The sequence below is a fragment of the Rhinolophus hipposideros genome, assembly GCF_964194185.1.
Source record: "Rhinolophus hipposideros genome assembly, chromosome: 20".
Lineage (NCBI taxonomy): Eukaryota > Metazoa > Chordata > Mammalia > Chiroptera > Rhinolophidae > Rhinolophus > Rhinolophus hipposideros.
The window spans coordinates 3,621,745-3,646,200 of NC_138066.1; the positions used below are offsets into that span (position 1 = coordinate 3,621,745).

Here is a 24,456-nt window from a genome sequence, read left to right on the forward strand (position 1 = left end):
TTTCTGTGGGGCAGACCCTAGTGGCCACATGACCCATAGGTTGGCTCTAATGGCCTAAATCATCACTCCTGAATGGATCATACGCCAGGGCTAACAGGTAAAAATCTCAGGAAGTAGGTAAGTCATTTTCATGTCACTTTTTAAAAAAACTACACACATACACACTGATTATTTCTTTATGTGCATCTCAATGTGTGGAGATTGTAGTGGACATTGACTCTTTTGCTGCCCAGAACAGTGATCTCAATGACAGTGGTCTCAATGTGATGACAACGGGACAACAGCATTTATTGAGGGCTAAACCCATACCAGGCAGTCTTCTTAGTGCTTTGCATATAGTAGCTCATTTAATCCGCACAAAGACTCTACTAAGTAGGAACTATTGTCTCAATTTTACAGATGAGGAAACTGAATCAGAGCGGCTTAAGTAATCTACCTGTGTGCACAGAGCTACCGTAGTAAGCAGCTGGGCTGGGGTTCAAATCCAGGTGTCTGGCACAGACCACACACTCTTCACTGCTAAGTTGTACTGGCTCCCAGACCCATGGATGGGTGTGTGATTGAGGTTGAAAATCCCCAAATACATTTTTAAGCCCAGTGAAAATTCTTCCCTTAAGGAGTGCTTCCTTGAAGAGTGCTTCCTTGGCATTCTGAAGCAGTTAAATAACGTATTTGTATTAAACATTTTTGTTTTTACTTTGATGATGAGTTAAGAAAATGAATGTAAACATATTCAGGATCATTGGCAAAACCACCTTATAACCAAACCAAACAGTTATAAACATGAGAAGTTACATCTAATTTTATATTCACAAATATTTCAAAGTCATTAATAATAACAACAATTGAAGCTCAACACCAGGCTTTACAATACTTTTTTTTCCTTTAGAAGTGGTCTATATATTACTTAAATTTATCTACTATTTTTATTGTTCTAGAAATGAGATGACCAGCTCTTTCAGAATATACACCAACTGCCTCCACATAGGCAGTGCCAGATTTAGGAGATTTACGGTAAAGCCATGTTTCCTAGGAGGTCAGTACAAAAAGCCAGACTTCTACCGGCAGTTTCTGGGAGAGATAAGGTTTCCATCCATCCCAGTGGTATCTCTTTTTTTTTCTGGGAGATGTTTGTAATAGAAAAGGCTCAATTAGGATATTTATTAGCTTCTCCTGCTCTTCTGGTGTTTGGTGGAGTTGACCACGGGCAAGGATAAAATGAACTGGTCGTCTCACGATCATGGAAAACCTGGAATCAAGGCTGAAGAATGCCCCCTATTTTTGTTGTGAGAAAGGAAACGATTCTGTCTCTGTGTGCCAGACGTGTGAAACATGTATCTTGGCTTGGAATATCTTTTCTACCAAAGAGTGGTTCCGAAGGATCAACGAGATATCGCAGAGGAGGTTTCTAGTTAGCATCCTAGAGCAGTTAGATAGCTTATATTTGTTACACTATTTTCAGAATATCCTTCAGACCACACAGGGGAAGGATTTCATCTATAAAAGGTCCCGGATCAACCTCAGCAAGGAGGAGAAAATTGTGAAGCCTTCCTTTAACCAGATGTTGGATAAAACAGTGGAACAGAAGATGAGGGAGATGTTGTACTGGTTTGGGAATAGCACCCACCGAACTAAGGTAAATTACACGCTCTTGCTGCTGCAGATGTGCAACCCCAAGTTACTGCTCACTGCTGCCGATGTCATCAGAGCCCTGTTTCAGAGAGAGTGGAACAAAATTTCAGGTAAACAAGGCCACAGGTAGAGACCAGAGGGCCCCAAAGACCAGGAAGCTAGGCTTCAGGATCCTGTAAAGGAACCAGAGCTGTGGAGAAGCTTAGGTAGATGGGGATTTTCCAGAAGGCAAGATAGAGTTCTTTGTCCTGACACCTGATCCTGTCTACCGAAGGAGAAATTGCTGAATGTGACTTCCTTCTAACAAATTGTCAAATGACAAATGCAGAAGGGTGTATAGAACTCTGAACTGTCAAGCATTTAAAGTGGATTTTTGTACCCCTTTGGCCTAGAAATGGCTGGTCTGCGTCTCTGTTTCTTAAGGCTGATGTGATTCCTGCATCAGTGGGCTAGGAATTGGACTGGGCTTGACAGGTGGAAACTAGTGAATTGTTTTGTGCTTCACCTTGCACTGCATAGAAACCAGAGCAACAGGTCAAAACTTAAGGCTTTTTTTCCCCCCTCATTTATTCTACCATATTTCTTGCTTGTGTATAAAATCCACCTTGAAGTGGAGTTTATCCAAAGCTGGAGATAAGACCGGTGTAGTAGTTCTCAAATTTTAGCTTATATCAGAATTCCCAGTAGGGTTTACACACACACACACACACACACACACACACACACACACACACACACACAGATGGCTGGGCTCCCTCAGAGCTCCTGACTCAACAGGTCTGACAAGTTGCATTTCTAACAAGTTCCCCCCATGCTGCTGGTCTGTGGACCTCACTTTGAGAGACATTGATCTAGGGGGTTGATGAGAAGATCTTGGAAATGTTTGGCTAGCTCAATCAGGGAAGCAAAAACAAAACAAAACAAAACAAAACAAAACAAAACCAGGAATGAGGCAAGAGATAGAAGATTCCAGAGGGGTCTGGAAGTGGAAGGTCCAGCATCGGGAAGTCCAGGTTTAGTTGGGGTGGAAGAAGGCTGAGAGGGAACGGTCAGATGGAGGAGGTTCAGAGTTTGAGCTTTTTTAGACTAGGAATTACCAATGTTTATGAAGACCTGATTGGTAGTTATAGTTGTAGACTAATGGAATCCAAAAGAATTTCAAAGCTAGATGACATAGAGGGCAATTAGATTTCGACGTATGCCACTGACTTCTTTGGTGTATCAGGGAAGTAAGAGTGATAATCTGGAATGAAGAGTGGTGAAAAAAATCCAGTCCAGCTCCTTAATTTTATAGGTAAGGAAACCAAAGTTCAGGTAATCTGAGTGACTTGGCCTCTGTCACCCAGCAAGGGGGTTGAAACTGAGACCCCCTTCCGAGCATCACCCACTGTGTAATGCTACCCCCACCACAAAGGAGGGCAGACTACAGAAGCCCTGGCATGTACATGCATTAGTCTGTGGTTCTTTCTCAAAGGCTTTCATCACTCTCTATAGGAATCAGCTACTTACGTTGGAGTCAAATCCAGGTACATGTTGTGCAACTTTCCCCCTTTTCCAGGGAAGTATATCTCTTAAAAACTTAAATTTTCTATTTTGACTAAAGGGCTGTTATTCATATCATTGAAGAATTAAGCCAGAGCTTCAGAAAAGCAGTCCCTCTTCCAGCTCCTGCCCACAGCTCTCTCACGCTCTCTCCTGGTATGCAGAACTCTGATCAATTTTGCATTGTAGGTGAGCTGGCAAAATCTAATAAGGGCCTTTCCATGATTTTTGCATAGAAACTCAGAGGCCCCAAATAAAAACAGACATAACTGGCCTGTCTATTTTGTGTAGATTTAAAAGAAGCAAGTAGAAACGAAACCATTTCTTTCCACACACCTGCTTAAAGAGCAACCTTATCCTGCTCGTTTGTTTATCAGGTCCCGATGAAGACGCCAATCATATGTTCTTCGTCCCTGAGAAAGACTATGACCCCCAATCTGAGACCTCACATCTCTGCTGGGCAGCCAGAACCAAAGTGACATCCTTCCCTTTGTCCAAAGATTCAGGAAAAGAAAGCTTGCTTGAAAATGTGGGGACAGCATCTAATACTGGTAAGTTAGGTTGTAATGAGGAAGCCAATAGATACGAGATTGGGAAGTCCCAGTGGAGTTGGAGGGGCAGAGAGGGCAATAGCATCTCGGGGATGACAGACTTGGGGAATTAACATTCATCCTTTGCCTATGGCTTGTTGGGTCCTCTGATATTTATTCCCTCATTTAATCTCACATCCAGGAAGGGAAAAAGCAAGGATTAAAATCAGTCAGGATGATTCTAAAGTCCATGTTTTCACCCCTTCAGCAGGGTGCCCCTGAGAGAAATCTGAAAATAGAGATCAGAAGGAAACTCTCAGAACTTATTTGGAAGTCTCTCTCTGACAAAGGCCACAGCCCCTTGTTGAGCCCCTGACCTTGGGCATGGTGGGCACCGCTAGAATTCAACCCACTCTTTTTGAAAACTTCAGTAGCTATTTTTGCAACATGGGATTCAGTTTTGAGGAGGAAATAAAAGCAGTGGGGAATTTGGGCCCTGACCTCAAGGCCCGCCTTAGTTGTTTTTCAAAGCAGATACATGAAACAATTATAGAACATACAACACATAGATTTTAAAACTTTTGTGTGGAAAATTTCATATTTTCAAAGTAGATAAAATAGTATAAAAACCACTCACATAACCATCATCCAGCTTCAATAATAATCAATATCTTAACCAATCTTATTTCATCCATTGCCTTTAAAAAAATAGTTTATAATGCTTTCCAAGTGATTTAAAGAAAATTCCAGAAACCATGCCATTTCACTGAAGCAGGGCAAGCTTTGAGACTATAGACAGCTCCTTGAGCTGGGAAGGCTGAAAAGGACTTGTATGTTTGATTGGGGGGAGATGGGGGTTCTACTTTCAGTTTTGCAGAAGAAAAGACACAAATCCAGTAGCCTGTGGGTGGACTCTGATGAGTTCCACTGGGCTGGGGTTGCCTGAGACAACCCAATCATGAACCTTTCTCTGGCTTCGTTCTAGAGGGACAATGGAAGCCTTCACTCCAGTGTGTTCCTGAGATGAATAGGCTGTTTTCTGGAAAAGCAGACTGGTCCAAAGCAGGCGGCGCCCCCTCCAATCTGTTGGTTGACCTGGATACTGTCAGAGACCTGTCTTCTGGGCTCAGCAAATACCGTGACTTCATCCGACACTTGCCCATCCACCTCTCCAAGTATATTCTAAGTATGCTGGTGTCTGGAGGGATTTCTCAAGAGACCATTCATTGCAACCCCATTTGAAGTTTCCCAGGTCTATCTTTTATGTCTTCAGGTATGCTGGATAAAAACACCCTGAACAGATGTGTCTCTGTGAGCCAGCACTGGGCCACACTGGCACAGCAAGTCAAGATAGACCTGTCGACGCATACATTTATTCAGAGCCATGTTGCCTTATTGCAGGTACTTCCTGTCCGGGAGGGAACAATCTAGAGACTGGCCTCATTTCCCTGTGGAGGTTGGCTGACTGTGAGCCATTCAGTCTACTTGGTAGACCCTTAGCTGGCCTCCTGTTCCACAGCTGCGGTTTCATAGGCTGCAACAGTCACTTCCTTTTTGTGTGTGGACTCCCTGTTAATCACCATTTACTGTCCTATTGTCAGTGCATCTAGCAGGGGCAATATGTATAAAAACCTCTCAGGAAGAGAGAGGCAGAGCCTTTCTGAAACCTCACAAAGCAGGAATTTTTTCCCCCTGAAAGCTGTATTATGGTTTATGCAGTGAGAAAGCCATGAGAATGTTTCTGGGTCAGACTCATAAGGTTCACAGATGTTTATAAGGCCACAAGTTTATTCTTAAGTTAGAAGGCAATTTCCCCCTATAGTAACCATCTTTGGCATTTTTACTTCTGTTTCTTGCCTGAAGCCTCACCCTAAATCATGGATTCTTGGTAGCTTGAGTTTTTCCCAGCAGAGATAGATAAGAGAAGATGAGAGGCAGCAACATTGGGAGGCAGGCCATACTCTGGGGATTTGGGAACTGCTGACCATCTCTTGCTGGTCTCGCTACTGATCTTTGGTATCATTATCCTCCTTAAGCCAGTCTGCACACACTCCGGGACTAACTGGCCAGGCCTGAAACTTCCTTAGCCAGGGCTTACCCATCTTTCAGATATTGCCAAGCACTCATTTTTCTCCTCCTCTTGGAGAGTAGGAACGAAGAGTAGCCCTTTTCTGTTTTTTTTCCTCCAGGGGTCCTACACATGGGGAATAGATCCTAATTATGCCAGCAAGCTTTTTATTCCAGTTCCTAAAATGACAGATGATGGAAAGTGCATGTGTGTGAAAAATCAGAAGTGGAAACTGAGAATGAAGGTGAGTTCTGATGGCATTGGGGGCCAGTAACAGCATGTTACGTTCTTATCGGCCATTAAAGCCTGAAGTGCAGGCTCAGGCCTCACATAAGGATATAGGAAATGGGAAGATATAGGATATAGCATATAGATATATGATATGGGTGCCAACATTCCCTAAGGGAGACCAGAGTTCTGTGCTGTGTCCTTAAGCAAGTCATTTCCTTTCTTTAAGCCTAAATTCCTCATCTGTTAAATGAGTGGATTGATTTGCTTATCCTGTCAGGATTCTTCCTTACTTAAAATCTCATGGCTGTATCCTAGGTCTATGGCACCAAGTCATCTGGTGGAAAGCTTAGAACCAAGAGCAATGTCAGTGATAGCTGGGATTTTCCTCAATACCTATCAGTCCATTTATCTGGAGGTTGCAAGAGTTTGTGGCTCTGGAATGAGAAGAACATGACGGAGGACCAGGGACAGTCCAGAATGTCCAGGGTCCAGAATGAATTAAGCTTTCTCACCTTTCACTTCCAGGTTCATTCTGATTCTAGGATGGAAGGAGAGAATTACTTAACAATGGACCTCCTTACCAAATCTTGGGCAATAGTGAAGAGTACATGGAAGATTCTGGGCTCTATCTTCTGCCTATCCAGGCATGGTTCATTCCTAAAACCACTAGATTCCTACTCTCTCCTCTGCTCAAGGGCCCTCTATTTTGAAACATATTCCATGGGCTCCAAAAGAATACTTAATGAGAGGTGGTCGGAATGTAGCTTTCCATAAGGAAACTGTGTAGTATTAATTATAATTTGAGAAATAGAAGCATCTGGAGAGACCATCTAGTTCATGTTTCTGTAGAGGCCAGACAAGTCCCACAAATGAGGGAGGTGGGTGGTGTGAACAGCAAAGGACGGCGGGATGATGAACTAGACCATGATGAACTTCCCATCTGAAGGGGCCAGTTGCTATTCAGCTGCAGCTAATTGTTGCCATGGCAGACTGTGGACCTCAACCTCCCAGACCATCTCTGCTCTCAAGAGAATTTAGAAATCTGAATCATCATGTGACATCTCTTTGCTTTTCATAAATGCTGGCAGCCAATTAAAAGTATTAAAAAAATATTTGGGACTAGGAAAAGGCATTTATTTACCTCACTTGACTTGCAATTTTTAAAAATCTTTGAGTTGGCCCATTCACTCATTTTATAGGTGAAGAAACTGAGGCACAGAGAATTTCAGGTCTCTTAGCCAGCCGAGTGACAGAGATGCAAGTTAAATGCTGACCTGTTCTTTCCAAGCCTGTTGCTCTGTTAAGTATGACAAAACTAACACCCTTCTTCTTTAGGAGATATAACCAGTAATTGCCTGACAAAAAAGGACTACCTAGACAGTGTTTAATATTTTAGAAATGTACAGTTTAAGAGAGAGAAACAGATAAAATAATATGGAGACCAGAAGAGAACACGTGAAGTAGCAAGACTAAGCAATTAAGGGGTCTGCTAGGAAAAGGTGGAGGTAAGTTTTTCTGAGGGGTGCTGATTGCCATGGGTACTGAGCTCAGTGTTCCAGGTACAGTGCCAAGGGCTTTGTATATATCATGTACTTGGTCTTCACCATAGGCCGGGTAGATAGTATTGCTCTCTGTTTATGGATGTGGAAATGAAGGCCGTGATGCTAGAAAACTTGCCCAAGTTCTCATAGCTGGTCAGGGGTAAAACTGGGATTTGAATCCAAGTCCCAGACTCTACCATGTAGCTCCTCAGGCTCTCAAAACCTAATAGATGACCAAGAGCCAAGGAATTCCAGCCTGGGCTGAGAAACCGTGGAAGCCTCCTTTAATTCAAGGCAGGATATTAGACCTGCTTGGACACTGGAGGGGAGGCAGTTTGACAGATTCTTCTGGGGAGAGACTTCAAGGTAGATATCATTACTGGTTAGAGATTAAGGAGAGTGAGCTGAGGAAAGTGAGCACCCTGGAGAAGAGTCTACAGGCATGGAGAAGGCTAAGGTTTGGAAGGAGACTTTGGAAGTCCCCAGGAGGACTCCCAGATGCAAACATGATGGTGTGGTCTTCTTTGCTTTCATGATAAACTCACCAAGTTTTTTCATTTTCTGGTAGTGTGATTATTATTTTCTGCTGTTTGAGGGTGAAAAGTATGGCTGTGAAGAAGAGTGGAACTGGGAGTCCAGTTGAGTCATCTATGCCAGAATCTAGCATGCCTGGCATGCCATAGCTGCTCAGAAAGTGTGTGATGAAGGAAGGAAGGAAGGAAGGCAGGAAGGAAGGAAGAAAAGAAGGAAGGAAGGAAGGAAAGAAGGAAGGAAGGAAGGAAAGAAGGAAGGAAGATGGAAAGGAAGGAAGGAAGAATGGAAGGAAGGAAGGACGGAAGGAAGGAAAGAAGGAAGAAAGGAAGGAAGAATTGACAAGGGAAGACAAGCACCACTGCTGAGCCTTGATAAAATTTATTTCTCTTGTCTGAGGCTCAGATACCCTGTCTGTAAAATGATGAGAATACTTTGTGGGGCAGCTTTAAGGAGAAATTAAGGTTGCAGATGTATGACAACTTTGAAGCACAAATGCACAGAGTGTGTGGCAGTAATTTCACGTATGGCTTGAGTTCCCACGAGTATGCTTTGTAACTGTCAGGTATATACAATATAAATGTGAAACCCCCACTTCCATGAAATGGTCGGTCAAAGGGCACCTGTGACTTTATTTGTGAGCTCATTTTTTAGAAAGTTGTGCTATCAGCAACATTGAAAGTTCATGGAATCAGAATACATAGAAAAAACAAAGAGGTGGAAGAATAATTAGGATCCTGGACTCAACATTTTCTAACTCACGGATTACTTTAATACCTGCTAATTGGCCCCACCCCATTACCACATGGCAGCAGCCACTGCCTGAAGAAGAATCCACGGGCCCTTGCGCTCTGGCCAGGCAGACTCTTGGGCTTGCATGGGTCAAGTTGCTGATATACTTTGACTCCGGGTGTTCTCTTGTTAGAATGACTACAACCTGTGGACTGCATACTCGAACCACGAAACCCAGCAGGTCCTGATGGAGGAGAGAAATGTCTTCTGTGGGTCTTACAACATCCGCATTCTCTCTGACACGTAGGTACTGGGGTCCAAGTCCAGGTCTTCAGGGACCCTTGAATCAGGGACACTCTGGTATCTTAGGATTCCCATGACCCTTGTTCACTTGGAAAGGCAATCTTTCCTCACCTCAAACTCTAACTCCACACTAACATGAGATCCCATTTGGAGAATAGGTGCTTGATTTTTGCACCATTCTCAGCAGTGTGTGGAGGACACTTTCCCCTCATAAATTTTGGGTATAGTGACCAACAGCTTTTTGCACAATTTATATGCATGAAATCTTTCTTTTTTGAAATACCTTTATTGTTTTATTCTAATTTTAGAAGTAATATATGCTTAGTGGGAAAAAATGCACCAAATGCCAGAAAATGAACAGAGAAAAGCAAAGATCTCCTATAATGTTGTCACCTAAAGATAATCAGCATTAATGTTGATGTCTATCCTAGAATTTTTTTCTTTGCATGCATAAATAGATATTTTAAATAGAAATAGGGTTATGGCATATGTATTTCTGTAACCCATTTCAGCAAAATACTGTGGATAGCTTTCCATGTTAACTATAAAAACGGTATTTATGATAACTGCATAGTGTGATGACATCATTTGGATATCCTATAAGAAGACTCTTTAATAATCAACTTTCTGCCATAGTTTAGGCCTAGGACTTCTGTGAGGACAGAGCCAGGAGTGCAGTTACCAGGCTCTCGCCCTCACACGGAAAGGTGCTCATTTGGGTAGTAAATCCCAAATTTACATCCATCCATCAACTGATTGGATGGCCATCAGCTGTGGCTAGTTGGCTGTCAGCAGTAACCAGTGAGCCATTGGTCATTAATATAACTGCCATGGCTACGCTAGCAGAAAATGGGGCTAGCAAGAAGATGTTGGCTGAGCTAGCAAGCAGCGGAGTGTGGATTGCGGATTGCAGAGAGGCAGATTGCAGTAAGCAAGTGAGGTTGGTTGGCAGAGAAGTGGATGGCAGGTTGCGAACAGTGTGGCTCCTGCTTCCTGTGTCTCCAACCCAGCCTCCAGTGAGACTATAGTGGTGTGATTCCCTTATCTATGGCTCTGTGGATGTTCCTTTTTGGCCTCACCATTTCCTGTGTTCTTATGTGGGGAGCGGGACCAGAGACCCCGCATAGCACCCTGCATGACAACTTCACTCTTCATTTATAAGGTTTTGTGAAGGCCATTGCTATTTTATTTTTGGCTGTGAGTAGTACTGACAAATTTCATCCTGACCAATCAGTAAGGAGAAGAGAGAGCCCATAGGGGAAAGGCAGAGTTGAGGTTTTTTTTAATTGCAAATAATTTTTTTTATTAGTTTCAGGTGAGTAAAGTTGAGTTTTTATGAACAGTATGGTGATAAGTGCTCTTGAGAAGAGGTGATGACGGTTGAACTCAACATATAACAAATAGAATGAGGACAAAATTGCTCCTTGTGTTTAGAGTGACTATACATTCCTGTTTACTGAAACAATCCCACTTCACTCTGTGGTCTTGGAGTAATCAATAATAGTGTCCTCTTTCACAATTAAAAGCTGTTTAGACAAATAATTTGGCCATCCTGCCCATATTTTATCTATTTGCTAATAATTTTATGATTCTGGCATAGATGAAATTAATTCAACTCACCCTGTTTTATTTGACTACAAGCTCATCGAGGGCAATGTCCATATCTTACTTATCTTTGTAGTTCTTATGGTTCCTATTAGCACAGGACTATGAACTTCTATGTGCTCATTGGATATTGGTTAAGGAAAACAACAACAAAAGCAATGAAACGGTGGGATACGCAGTGGATATAGGGCTTCCTAACTGTGTTCCTCTGAGGTTTTCCATGAAAAAAATTTTCTGTGGTCAAATAATTTGGGAAGTGCTGCAAACTCTGTTCTCTGTCTTGGGGATTTATCATACATTAGCATATATATATATATATGTTGGTTTTGACTTTTGTCTTTAGGTTTTAAATTTACCTGAAATGTATGAGGTAGGGAACCATGAGGGCCCTGTAATGCTAGGCTTTGCCTTTCGCTATTTCCCCTGTGGGAAGGCTCTGAATTTTCCATTATACCCGCAGGTGAAAGCCACCATGCTAAGTGAGTTCCAGGCAAGGCACTAACTCTTTTTTAATGGATCATCCTTTTCCCCTGCAACTCAGGTGGGACAGAAATAGAGTCATACACTATTCTGGGGGAGATTTGGTAGCTGTGTCATCCAATCGGAAGATCCAGCTTCTGGACATCGTACAAGTACATGAGGTACCTATCAAGTTCCAAGGCCATGCTGGGAGTGTCCGCGCCCTTTTCCTGTGTGAGGACGAAAGCTTTCTACTGAGCGGGAGTTATGACCTGAGTATCAGGTGAGTGGTCCAAGGAAGTTGTGGTCCCCACTGCACTCAGGGCCTAAAGTCAGCTTGTGGAAGAAGTACACATGCTTTTTGCTTTTTGTATTTATTGAAAAGTTATCTTAAATGATACTGACTTCTAGAATAAGCTACAACATTTTTCTTTTTTGGCAAGGTAAAAACCAAGAATTTGTATGTTTAAACTTTGAATGAAAGAGACTTATAACAATTACTAGATCTATTTTCTAGTTGAAGACCATGAATCAGAAACTATTTTTTTTTTAGCAATATTAGCTGAAGGCATAATTTATATTTCTTTTTACAGATTCCTTCAGGGGAAAATAGTTTTTGTGGCTATGACACATGGTATAGAAGCAAAATAGTGTTTAAAATGTATATATACATATATTTTTGAACAATATAATAAAAACCCACATACTCATTACTCAGGCCAAGAAATAGAGCATTATCATTCTCTAAATCCCACCATGTTCCTTTCCCTTATTGCTTCTTTCTTCCTCCCAACCAGAGGTAATGTTATCCTAATTTTTAGTAATTATTACTTTGTATTTTTAAATAGATTTCTTTATAGTTTTGCTACCTATTTATTTCCAAATATATTTATTACTTTCGTCCATTTTTGAACTTAACATAAATGGAATTGTGTTTTAAAAATTAATCTGTACCTGATTCTTGCATTGAAATATGATTTTGAGATTCATCCATATGATATAGATAGCAGTAATGACTTTATTTTCACTGAGATATAGTATTTTATTGAACAAATATATCAACTCATTTATTTATTCTTCTGTTAATGGATATAAAGATTGTTTCCAGTTGGTTTTTTTTTTATTATTATTGTTTCAGTGAGTACTCCTATAGATGCTCTTGAATTTGTCTCCTGGTGCCTATGTACATGAGATAAAGAAAGCTTTTTTTTCTTTATTTTTTATTGAGACACAATTGACATATAAGGTTTTAGTTTTACTAGGTGTACAACATAGTGATTTGATAGATGTATATATTGCAAAATGATTACCACAATAAGTTTAGTTATATCCATCATGACACCTAGTTACATTTTTTGTGTGTGTGATGAGAACTTTTAAGATCTACTTTCTTAGCAACTTTCAAATATATGACACAGTATGTTAACTGTAGTGCATGAGTTTTTTTGTTTGTTTTTGTTTTAAAGTATATTCTTAGTAGTGGAATTTCTAGGTAGGAGTACTAAATTGTTTTCCAAATTCTGGAAGTGTTTGTACTTTCACAAAGTGGTTGTATTTACTTACACTCCCATTGGCAGGGTATGTGAAGATCCCTTTTTATGAATCCTCACCAACACTTAGTATTGTCAGTGTTGAACATTTTGCCAACCCCGATGGGTATTAAATAAATCCTCATTGTAGTTTCAATTTTAACATCCTTGATCACTAATGAGATTAAGCATCTTTCTTATGTGTAATGGGGTTCTTCAGAGAAATGGAACCAGTAGGATATATATTGGGGGTACCAAAAACTGCATACACATTTTAAGAGATGTTATCTATGTATTATTTTTCGAAGTTGAATTGAATTATGATGGCAATGTGTAGTATGACATTCGCTCAAAAGATGGCGTTGGTCAAATGAATGCTAGCGTCACCATGCAACAGGCAGGACAGTAAAAGAAAATGGCAGAAGCACGGTTGTCATTTGAGGAGCGAGAGACCATTTTGAAGTGGTATTTGAAATTCGAGAATGTGAAAGTACAATTATGGAGGCATGAGTATGCAACAGAATCTTCAACATGCCTAACCATGCCATGCATTCATGATAAGTTTGAGGTGCATGGCACTGTGTGTGATGAGGGTAAGGGAAGATCCAGGAGGCCCAGCACAGCAACAAGTCCTGTTTCTTCTGCTCTGGTGTTGGAACAGTTTACATGCTCGCCACAGAAGTCTACCAAACAATGTTCGCTATAATCAGAAGTGTCTGGACGCTGATGATAACCAGTCTGAGCACCGCTTGTAATTGCAGAAGTCAAAAGTGACTTGTATTCGGGCTGGCCCGTGGCTCAGATGGTTAGAGCTCCATGCTCCTAACTTCGAAGGCTGCTGGTTCGATTCCCACATGGGCCAGTGGGCTCTCAACCACAAGGTTGCCGGTTCAATTCCTCGAGTCCTGCAAGGGACGGTGGGCTCCGCCCCCTGCAACTGAGATTGAACTGGGCACCTTGAGCTGAGCTGCCGCTGAGCTCCCGGATGGCTCAGTTGGTTGGAGCGTGGTGGGCTGCGCCCCCTGCAACTAAGACTGAAAGGACAACAACTTGACTTGGGAAAAAGGCCTGGAAGTACACACTGTTCCCCGATAAAGTCCTGTTCCACTTCCCCAATAAAATCTAAAAAAAAAAAAAGTGAGTTGTATTCATCTTTCATTACGAGTATATATTAAGTATAACAAGTTTAATACAGTTTTTTCCTTTCTTAAAATGTGTATACATTTTTTGGCACTCTCTGCATATATATATAGTATTATATATAATATTATATGTATAATATTATATAAATATTGTATGTATTATATAATATATATGCGAGGTATGATCACAAAATACAGTGAATGTTTAAATTTAAAAAAGCATTACAGTAAAAGACACATTGCCATTAATTCCTCTCAAAATACTCCTCCTCGCTTTGAACACACTTAGTTCTTGTCACTTTCTGACAGTTCTGGAAATCTTCTTTCAGGAGTGTCTTTACTTCATCCTCTATCATGACAACGCTCCATGTCACACATCGCTTCTGGTACAGCAATTTCTGTCAAGTAAAAACATTACAGTGTGTCCTCATCCACCTTATTCACTGGATCTGGCACCGTGTGACTTCAGGCTCTTCCCCAAAGTCAAAATGACCATGAAAGGAAAATGTTTTGAATTGATTCAGGACATCAAGGCAGCCATGACAGCACAACTAAAGACACTAATGAAAAAGGACTTCCAGAATTGCTTCATAAAGTGGCAAAAATGATGGGATAAGGGTGTTCGAAGCAAGGGGTGTTGTCACACAGCAGCCCAGTCGACAGTCCCTCCCCCACCCCCCGTGTCTTTCCTTGAAGAAAGAAAAGTCTGTGAGACTGTGCCTTTTTGGGACTTTGCGTATCTCAATGTTTTAAACCTTATGTCTCTCTGTCTGGTCCCCAAAAGATGGTTTGCAGCCAAAGACGGGTTAGATATCTCACGTGAGATACAACGTGAGATTGTATCTACGCCAGGCGGGACCTAGTGGGGACCCCCAATGAGCTGCCTTAGAAAAATATGGGAAGGAGCCTTGCCTCCCCTGTCTCCTGCCTGGGAAAAGCCATTGCTGACTCTGGCTTTCCTCTTTCACCTGATTGTGAGAGAAGTCATGAGGACAACAAAGATCGGCTCTCTCCACTTATCTCAACGGAACTGTTACAATAAGAGAGACTTGCCCCCCAGGGAGATGCATATCTCACCTAGGTCATCACAAGACTTTCTGCTTCGGCTGCTTGGGGACAAAGATAATTGGTTTGATTCACTTTTGTGACATGATGTATGAGATTCACAGACTGTGGAAAAGATAATGCTACTTCCTTGTATGATTATCAATAAAAGCCACCAGTTGGCCCAATTCGGGGCTCCAGTTTCTGGTGACTGCGAGACCCCCTGGCCTTCTGAGATTTAACTGCATTAAGTCTCTGTTTCTTTCTTAAAACCTAACCCAATGCCGCCCCTTCTCACACCCTCACTGCTGGTGTTGCGCTGGACGAGACAGAGGGGGTGTATTTTGAGGGGGATGAATGGCAGTGTGTCTTTTACTGTAACAATATTTTTTATTTAATTAAACATTCACCATATCTTTTGATCACACCTCATTAATAAATAAGGAAGTTAAAATTGAAACTACAATGAGGATTTATTTAATACCCAATAAACAGGCTCATGTAATTATGGAGCCTGGAAAGTATAAAAATATGCAGTGTGGGTTGACAAGCTGGAGACCCAGGTTAGTTGAGGGTGCAGATGAAGTCTACATATCATCTGCTGGAGAATTCCCTCTTGCTAAGGGATGCCAGTCTTTTTGTTCAGGCCTTTAACTGATTGGATGAGACCATCCACGTTGTGGAACAAAATCTGCCTTACTCCCATTTCACCAATTTAAATGTTAATCTCATCCAAAAACACCCTCCAACTTGACACGTAAAATTAACCATCACAATACGTTTTTGAGCCATTTGTGCTTCCTCTTCTATGAAATTCCTGTTCAGTTTTTGTTGTAGTTGTTTTTTGGCCCATTTTCCTGTTGATTCATTTATTCTTTAATTATTGATTTATAGAAGTTATATTTTCTGGATATCAATTCTTTGTTTATTTTTGTGTTATAAATTTGTTCTTTCAATTTAAGATTCATCTTTTCACTGTGGTGTCTTTTGATGAACAGAAACCCTTAACTTTAATGTAGTAGACTTTGTCAATTTGATATGTTTAAGAAATCATTTCCTACCTTAAAGTCATTAGGGCATTCTCTGTAGTATCATTTAAAAAGTTTTTTTGAAAATAATTTGCCTTTCATTTTAGGTCTTAAATCTACCTAAAACTAGTTTTGTTATATGAAGTATGGGTCCAATTCCTTTATTTATTTATTTTTCCTTTCTTCATTTGGATATCCAGTTACCTAAGTACCATTTATGGAAAAGACTGTCCTTTCCCCAGCTGGTCTGTGCTATTTGCTTTGTGATAAGATAAGTGTCCACATGATTCAATCTCTGTGTTCTCTATTTTATTTCATTTGTCTTTTTGACAATTGTTTCTTAATACCGTGTTGTCTCAATTACTTTAATTTTTAAAGTCTTTATATCTGGTAGGACAAATTTTCCCATCTCATTCTTCTTTTCAGATGTTTTGGTTGTTCTTGGGCTATTGTACTTGAATTTAAATCTTTTTGTGTGTGGGGGGGAAGGGAGAGGTTTGTTTTCATTCTTTTTTGGACCTCAGGTATAGAAGATTGAGTAGATTACACTTCTCTGTTCATGCCTTGTTATTATTATTATTGGTTTGTACAAGGTTCCATTCCTGTTTTATTTATCTATTTATTAATTATATTTTATCTCTAGTCTTCATTCCTATTCTCTTCCCCCATGGATTACCATCTAATCTTTTTTTAATGTGCTTTTTATTTGTGTGTGTCCTTTTAAAATGTGTGTTGATATATTTTGTACAATTATAAAAATTCTCATCCATGGTGTTATTTTAAACTTCTCTTGATTTCTAACTTTTGTGCCTCATCTTATGTTTCAAAGCTTCATCTATGTTACTCTCTAGTCAGTTGATTTTAACTATTGTAGATCTGCACATATACATTTTATCTGCTTGCTTCCCCATGGATGAACATTAACTTGACTCCAAATAATGCTTCATTGAGTGGTATCGTTGTCCCTTCACGGTCATTGTGAGATTTCTTAGGGATATGTATCCAGGAGTGGGCTTGCTGAGACATAAGGTGTGCAGTACCTAATTTGACTAGGTAGTACCTAATAAGTTTGCTTATTAATTTTTGGGGCTTCTTCTTTTTAAAATTGCCTGATTATGTCCTTTGCCCATTTTTCTATTAGGGCTACTCAGATTTTCTCATTAATTTTCAGTTCCATATTTTCTTCTCTGTATTAGTCCCTTGTCAATTTTAAAATTACAAATATCATCTCCTATTCTTTTATCAATCTGTTAACTTTGTTCATAATGTCCTTTGTTGAATAAAAATTATTAATATTGATATAATAAAATTGATCACTTTATCAATATTTTTGGCCTTGTATTTGTGATTCTTCCCAACTATAGGTCACAAGGTATTTTAAAATATTTTCTTCTATTAACTTCATAGTTTTACCTTTGCATTAAGTTCTTTATTCTATTTGAAGTTCAACTTTGTATGTGATATTAAGTAGAATTTCCATTTAATTAATTTATTTTTAAATAAAATGAGCAGTTTTGCCCACAGCAACTACTAAATAACCTGCCATTTCCCCCCATTGATTTATGGTGCCATCTTTATCATATGGCAATTTCCCATATATACATGAGAATGTCTCTGTGAGCTCTCTATTCTAGACCATTGGTTTATTTATTTTTTTTCCATAAAACCACCTTTTAAAAGTTTTTAAAACAATTTTTATAGAAACGTTTTAGGTTCACAGCAAAATTGAGAAGAATGTACCCCTCTCATATACCCCTAACCCCTATGCATACAATTTTTATAGAAACGTTTTAGGTTCACAGCAAAATTGAGAAGAATGTACCCCTCTCATATACCCCTAGCCCCTATGCATACATAGCTTCTTCCATTATCAACATCCCCCAGCAGAGTGGGACAATGTTACAATTGATGAACCTGCACTGACACATCATAATCACCCAAAGTTCACAGTTTATCTTAGGGTTCACTGTTGGTGTTGTATATTTTATGAATTTGGACAAATATATAATGACATGTATCTATCATTATAGTATCATACAGAGTATTTTTTTTAAAACCGTCAAAGTGTGTGTGTGTGTTTTTAGACATTTATTTATTTATTTATTTATTTATTTATTTATTTATTTATTTATTTATATAATTGGGGAAAGGGAACAGGACTTTATTGGGGAACAGTGAGTACTTCCAGGCCTTTTTTCCAAGTCAAGTTGTTGTCCTTTCAGTCTTAGTTGTGGAGGGCGCAGCTCAGCTCCAGGTCCAGTTGCCATTGCTAGTTGCAGGGGGCGGAGCTCACCATCCCTTGCGGGACTCCAGGAGTTGAACTGGCAACGTTGTGGTTGAGAGCCCACTGGCCGATGTGGGAATCGAATCGGCAGCCTTAGGAGTTAGAAGCATGGAGCTCTAACTGACTGAGTCACCGGACCAGCCCCCATACAGAATATTTTAACTGCCCTAAAAATCCTCTGTGTTCTGCTTATTCACCCTTCCTTCTTAACCCAACACCTACCAACCACTGATCTTTTTCGTCTCTATAGCTTTGCCTTTTCCAGAATGTCAAACAGTTGGAATCATAAAGTACGTAATGAATCATAATAGTTGGAATCATAAAGTACGTAATTTTCAGATTGGCTTCTTTCACTTAGTAATATGCGTTTAAATTTCCTCTATGTCTTTTCATGGCTTGATAGATTATTTCTCTTTCACACTGAATAATATTTCATTGTCTGGATGTACCACGTTTATTTATTCATTCACCTACTAAGGAACATCTTGGTTGCTTCTGAGTTGTGGCAATTATGGATATGAAACTGCTATAAACATCTGCGTGCACGTGTTTGTGTGGACATGTTTTCACTTCCTTTGGGTAAATAACAAGGAGCATGACTGATGGATCGTATGGTAAAGGTATGTTTAGTTTTGTAAGAAACCACCACTTGTCTTCCAATGTGGCTGTACCATTCTGCATCCTCATCAACAATGAATGATAGTTCCTGCTGCTTCACATCCTCACCAGCATTTGGTGTTGTTAGTGTTCTGGATTTTGGCCATTCTAATAGGTGTGTATCTCATTGTTTTAATTTGCATTTCTCTGATGACCCATGATGTGAAGCATCTTTTCATATGCTTATTTGCCATCTACATATCTTCTTTGGTGAGGTGTCTGTTAACATATTTTGCTCATTCTTTGAGTTGTTTGTTTTCTTATTGTTGAGTTTTAAGAGATTTTTGTATATTTTGTATAACAGTCCTTTATCAGATATGTCTTTTGCAAATATTTTGCTTCCAGTCTATGTCTTGTCTTCTCATTTCCTTGATATTATTTTTTGCAGTGCAGATAATTTTAATTTTAATGAAGTCCAGGCTATCAAATATCTCTTTCACAGATCAGCCTTTGGTGGTGTATCTAAAAATTCATTGCCATACACAAGGTCATCTAGTTTTCTCTTATGCTATCTTTTAGGAATTTTAAAGTTTGGTTTTACATTTATGTTGATGATCCATTTTGAGTTAATTTTTGTGAAGCGTGTAAGATTTGTGTCTAAATTATTTTTTTTGCATGTGGATGTCCAGTTGTTCCAGCATCATTTGTTGAAAAGACTATCTTTGCTTCACTGTATTACTTTTGCAATCAGTTGACTATATTTATGTGAGTCTATTCCTGGGCTCTTGATTTTATTCTATTGATCTGTTTGTTTATTCTTTCACCAATACCACACTCTTAAATTACTGTAGCTTTATAATAAATCTGGAAGTCAGGTAGTCTGAGTCCTCCAACTTTGTTCCTTTCCTTCGATATTGTGTTGGCAATTTTGGGTCTTATGTCTCTCCATACAAACTTTTGAATAAGTCTGTCCATAACCACAAAATAACTCACTGGGATTTTGATTGGGACCACCCTGTTTTATAAATTTTTATTTGTTTTGTTTTTAGTTATGCATTTGGAGACTGTTTTAATTAATATATGATTGAGGGGCAAGTTCTACTCTTCACTTTCCTTTTTTAAGTAACTTAGCTAGAGTATACATTTTTTGAGTTTTTAGAGTAAGTTTATCAACTTAAAAAACCTAACTAGACTTGATTTTGGTTGCAGTGAATTTATAGACTAATTTGTGCAACATATTTATTTCTTTGTTCTTGCATAGAGCTTTAAAATTTTCTTTATACAAATCTTGTGTACTCTTATTTAATACCTATAGGCTGTATAACTTCATTGCTATTGTGAATGGTATCTTATTTTTGCTTGTATTTTCAAATTGGTTAATACTGGTATGGAGAAATGATGTCAAGTTTTGTAGGTTGGTTTTGTATTCTGCAACTTAGCTAACTTCTATTATTAATTCTAAAAGTATGTGTGTTGATTTGGTTTTTCTATGTAGAAGATCATATCAACTGAAAATAATGACAATATACTATCTTTTTTTCTAATACTTATACTATTTAAAAAATTTTCTTTCATTCTAACTTTGCCTAGGCCTTTCAGTTAAGCAATAGCAGTGAGAGCAACCTTCTGTATCTTGTTCCCCCTTTTTGAAGGGACTATACCTATAGTTTCTTCATTAAGCATAATGCTTGCTGTTATGACTTCAGTTTATAAGTTTACTAAGTCAAGGAATTTCCTTCTATTTCTATTTTTCTAAAAGTGTTTCTGCATAAATTAAGAAAAACAATCTGGACATGTGATCAGCCGTGTTGATAGAAACAGAAATTCAAAACATGCTTTTTTTTCAGACCATTGGGACATCATTAAACACACAATGGGTGCATGGTAGGCTCTAACAAACAGGTAAGGCCATAGGACATTTGGGAATAATTGAAGAAAAAGCTTAACAAATTTAAAGAAAAACATAAAAACACATTTATTAAGTGCCAGATCTAACAGCTCTATGAAGTAAGTCCCATTATCACCCCCAGTTTACATATGAGGAAACTGAGGTACAGAGTGGTTCACACAGCTAATAAGTGATGGACCTGAGATTAGACCTTAGGCATCCTGGCTCCAGAGCCCACTATCTTAACATTATACTTTGCCCTTTCACAAAAGCAATCTGGCTGAAGTGGAAGTCTATATTAATGATAATTGAGAGACCTCAGGCAAGTTTGCTTATTAAAAAAACAGTGTGACTCATACATGTTTCCATATATCTCTTAGATATGCTTTAGAAATATACATAAAAATATTTTGGATTTACGTGGTTGTGGTAAATTGTTTTGTTGTTCTTGTTTAAAGATCACCTCTACCATTGAATCAGTGCCATGAATTCTAGGCCTGGTGGTCATTTCAGGGATCCTTGCACCTGATACCAACAAATATTAATCAAGCATTTTGTATATGTTGGTCACGTTCTAATGTTACATTCATTAATGCAGGGTTTCTCAACATCGGCACTATTGACATTTGGGGCTGGAAAATTCTTGGTGTGGGGCGCTGTACTCTGCACTGTAGGATCTTAAGCAGCATCCTTGGACTCTGCATACTAGATACCACAGCACCTCTGTCCCCACTTGTGACAATCAAAAATGTCTCCAGACATTGTCAAATGTCCTCTGGGGGTGGAAATCACCCTGGGTTCACAATCACTGTATTCGTGTATTTAATTCTTCACAAAAATCCTACATGGTAACTACTATGATTATCATTTCCATTTCATCAATGAGGAAACAGAGCTTACACAGAAATTAATGAACTTTCCTAAAGTGACACCTAATACATAGGTGCTGCAACAGGGATTCAAGTCCAGCTTCTGAGCTGACTTGTGAAACTTTGCCACCTTCTAACTACTTGTTTATCTAAAGGAACTCTAAACAGTATGATCCTTTGTGCCCTCAGAAAAATCTCAAAAACAATGTTTTTGGCCTGATTTCTGCAGATACTGGGATCTGAAAAGCGGGGCGTGCATACGCATTTTCAATGGCCATAAGGGGACAATCACTTGCATGGATTTATGTAAGAATAGGCTCGTGTCTGGAGCAAGAGATTGCCAGGTGAAAGGTGAGAAAGAAATGCCCTGACCTTTCTAAGAGTTTCCCCAAATCGATCGGATGCCAAAATACATGTTTTGCTCATTTATATACTGTGTTTCCCTGAAAATAAGACCTACCCTGAAAATAAGCCCCAGTTAAGATCGTCAGCCAGATGGACGCATTTAGTACGTTATGACGATGTTCCAGAAGGAGATGACATGACTGTATATGAATAAATGTAGATTGTTGTACATGAAAAAAATAAGACAGCCCCTGAAAATATGCTCTAATGCGTCTTTTGGAGCAAAAATTAATATAAGACCTGGTCTTATTTTCAGAGAAATACGGTAGGCAGTCATTTATTCTTTTTTCATCCATCCACTCATCCACATATCTATTGATCCATTCTTCGACGACTATTTGTTGAATACTTATACCATATAGACATTGTGCTAGGAGTTAAGGGAAAAAATGAATATGATATGGTCCTTTTGATAAGGTTTTTTTATTTTGTCAAGAGGCTCATAGTCTCCTAATGTAGATACATATCTAAATACATAATGGGGGATATAATAAATATGTGAATAATAATAGCTGCCATTTATTGAGTACTAACTTTGCGACTGTGACAAGTGCTTTATGTATATTATCTTATTTAACCCTCAAAGGAACCCTGTGAAATGGATGCAGATGTGGAATCTGAAACGCAGAGAGAAAAACAACTTGCCTCCAAATCAAGCTGCTAAGTGGTAGAGTGGGGATTTGAACCCAGAGCTGTTTGACTCTAAATCAGTGGCTCCTAACCAACAGAGTTGTAAGGGACCCTAGAAGTAAAAGGGACAGCACCACCAACGGGGTGCTATTTGAGTGTGGTCTTGACGATGAGGAACTCTACAGGTGGAGAGAGAGTGGAGGACTTTCCAAGGAGAAGAATGGCAGAGGCAAATTCACAGAAGGTTGAAGAAAATGGGGAATTCAGGGAATTGCCTTTGCTTGGTGTGACTGGACAGCAGCATGTGGTGTTGGAGATGAGGAAGTTTGTGGCCAGGTTATCAAGGGCCTTCTGCACCACTGTAGGAAATTAACTTTATCTTGTGGGACGGAAATTAACTTTATCTTGTGGGAAGCTATAAATGCATTGTAAGCTGAGCATTGACATGATCATATGTGTTTGAGAAAGGTAACTCTAGGGATACCTAGTGTAGAAGGATTTGGAGGGGGTGACTAAGTGGAGACAAGTTAAGACACTACTCAGTCTAGAGAATTGTAGAGTTTTCATACTATCGGAGAACAGGCAGGTGTGAAAAAACTGAGATGGATGTGAATTTAAATCAGATGGCACAGACTCACGGAAGGGAGATTTCTAGAGGGAGAATTGACGGGACTTCATCACCAATTAGATATCAAAAGTGAGAAAAACAGAGGGCAAGTGATGAGGCCAGACTTTTAACCTCAGGCCACTAGGTATATGGATATGCCATTAATGGAATATAGGAGCTACAGGGGAACAGTAGGGTAGAGGGAGGAATGGAAGAGGAGGTGTGCTTCAATTTTGAACATGTTGAGGGTGGTAGCAGAATAATTGCCAAAAAATGATATTCACGTCTTAATCTCTAGAACCTGTGACTATATTACCTTGCATGGCAAAAGGGACTTTGCAGATGTGATTAAGTTAAGGACCTTAAAATGGGGTTATCAATGTGAGCCCATGGGTAATCACATGGATCCCTAAAAACAGAAACTTTCTTGTCTGTAATCAAAGGGAGACAGAAGAATGGTCAGAGAGACGCAATGTTGCTGACCTGAAGATGGAGGAAGGGGGACATGAGCCAAGGAGCGTGGGTGATCCCTAGAAGGTGGAAAAGGCAAGGAAATGGACCTCCTCCCCCAGAGTATCCATAAAGGAACACAGTCTTGCTGACACCTTGATTTTAGCCTGGTGAGGTTATGTTGGACTTCTGTAAGATAATAAACTTGTGTTGTTTCCAGCCACTAAGCTTGTGGGAATTTGTCACAGAAGTAATAGAAAGCTAATACATTAAAGTATGGGATTCTCAAGGATATCCAGGTGAGGATTGAAAGAGGAAGATACAGGCAGTGGCTACCTGTATCTTCCTGTCTGGAGCTCCAGGTATGTCGATTTGGTGGTTATCAATTATAATGAAAGGTGGAAGCCCCAGGTATGGATGAAATTTCCCTTGCAAATCTGGAGGAAAGAGTGAAAAAAGAAGAGAAGTAAGGGACCCAGAAAGCCATACTATGTTAGGGGTAGGTGGAGGAAAAAGGTGTGGAAAATGTAGAAGAGAGAGGTGTTACATATGGAAATACTCAGACCTGTTTAAAATGCTCCTTACCTCTTTACTCTCCTCGACCTGAATGAAAGTCTCGTTGCCATGATTGCTTTGAGGAGTAGAGCAGAAAGGATGAAAGGATGAGGGTCTGAAGATAGAAGGGCAGACAAGGCCTCCAACCTTGAGAGTCTTCTGGGGCCACAAGCAGGGCTGGAACTAGGGCAAGGGGAGTCAAAAGTGATGCACGAAATACATGATGAAAAATATATCAAAAGACCTCTCATCCT

At 39.6% G+C, this 24,456-nt stretch overlaps 1 protein-coding gene across 1 annotated transcript in view; it reads left to right on the forward strand.

Moving 5' to 3' along the window:
* Nucleotides 1–1,240: 1,240 nt before the first annotated feature.
* The window catches only part of FBXW10B (F-box and WD repeat domain containing 10B), a gene marked incomplete at both ends in the record, with an annotated part of 38,848 nt that continues 15,632 nt past the window's right edge, over nt 1,241–24,456 (forward strand). Inside the window, 8 exons of the mRNA XM_081028053.1 lie at nt 1,241–1,742; nt 3,552–3,725; nt 4,690–4,890; nt 4,978–5,105; nt 5,894–6,016; nt 9,001–9,110; nt 11,257–11,457; nt 21,785–21,906. Coding sequence (XP_080884179.1) covers nt 1,241–1,742; nt 3,552–3,725; nt 4,690–4,890; nt 4,978–5,105; nt 5,894–6,016; nt 9,001–9,110; nt 11,257–11,457; nt 21,785–21,906 — 1,561 coding nt within the window. The remainder of the gene's footprint in view (nt 1,743–3,551; nt 3,726–4,689; nt 4,891–4,977; nt 5,106–5,893; nt 6,017–9,000; nt 9,111–11,256; nt 11,458–21,784; nt 21,907–24,456) is intronic.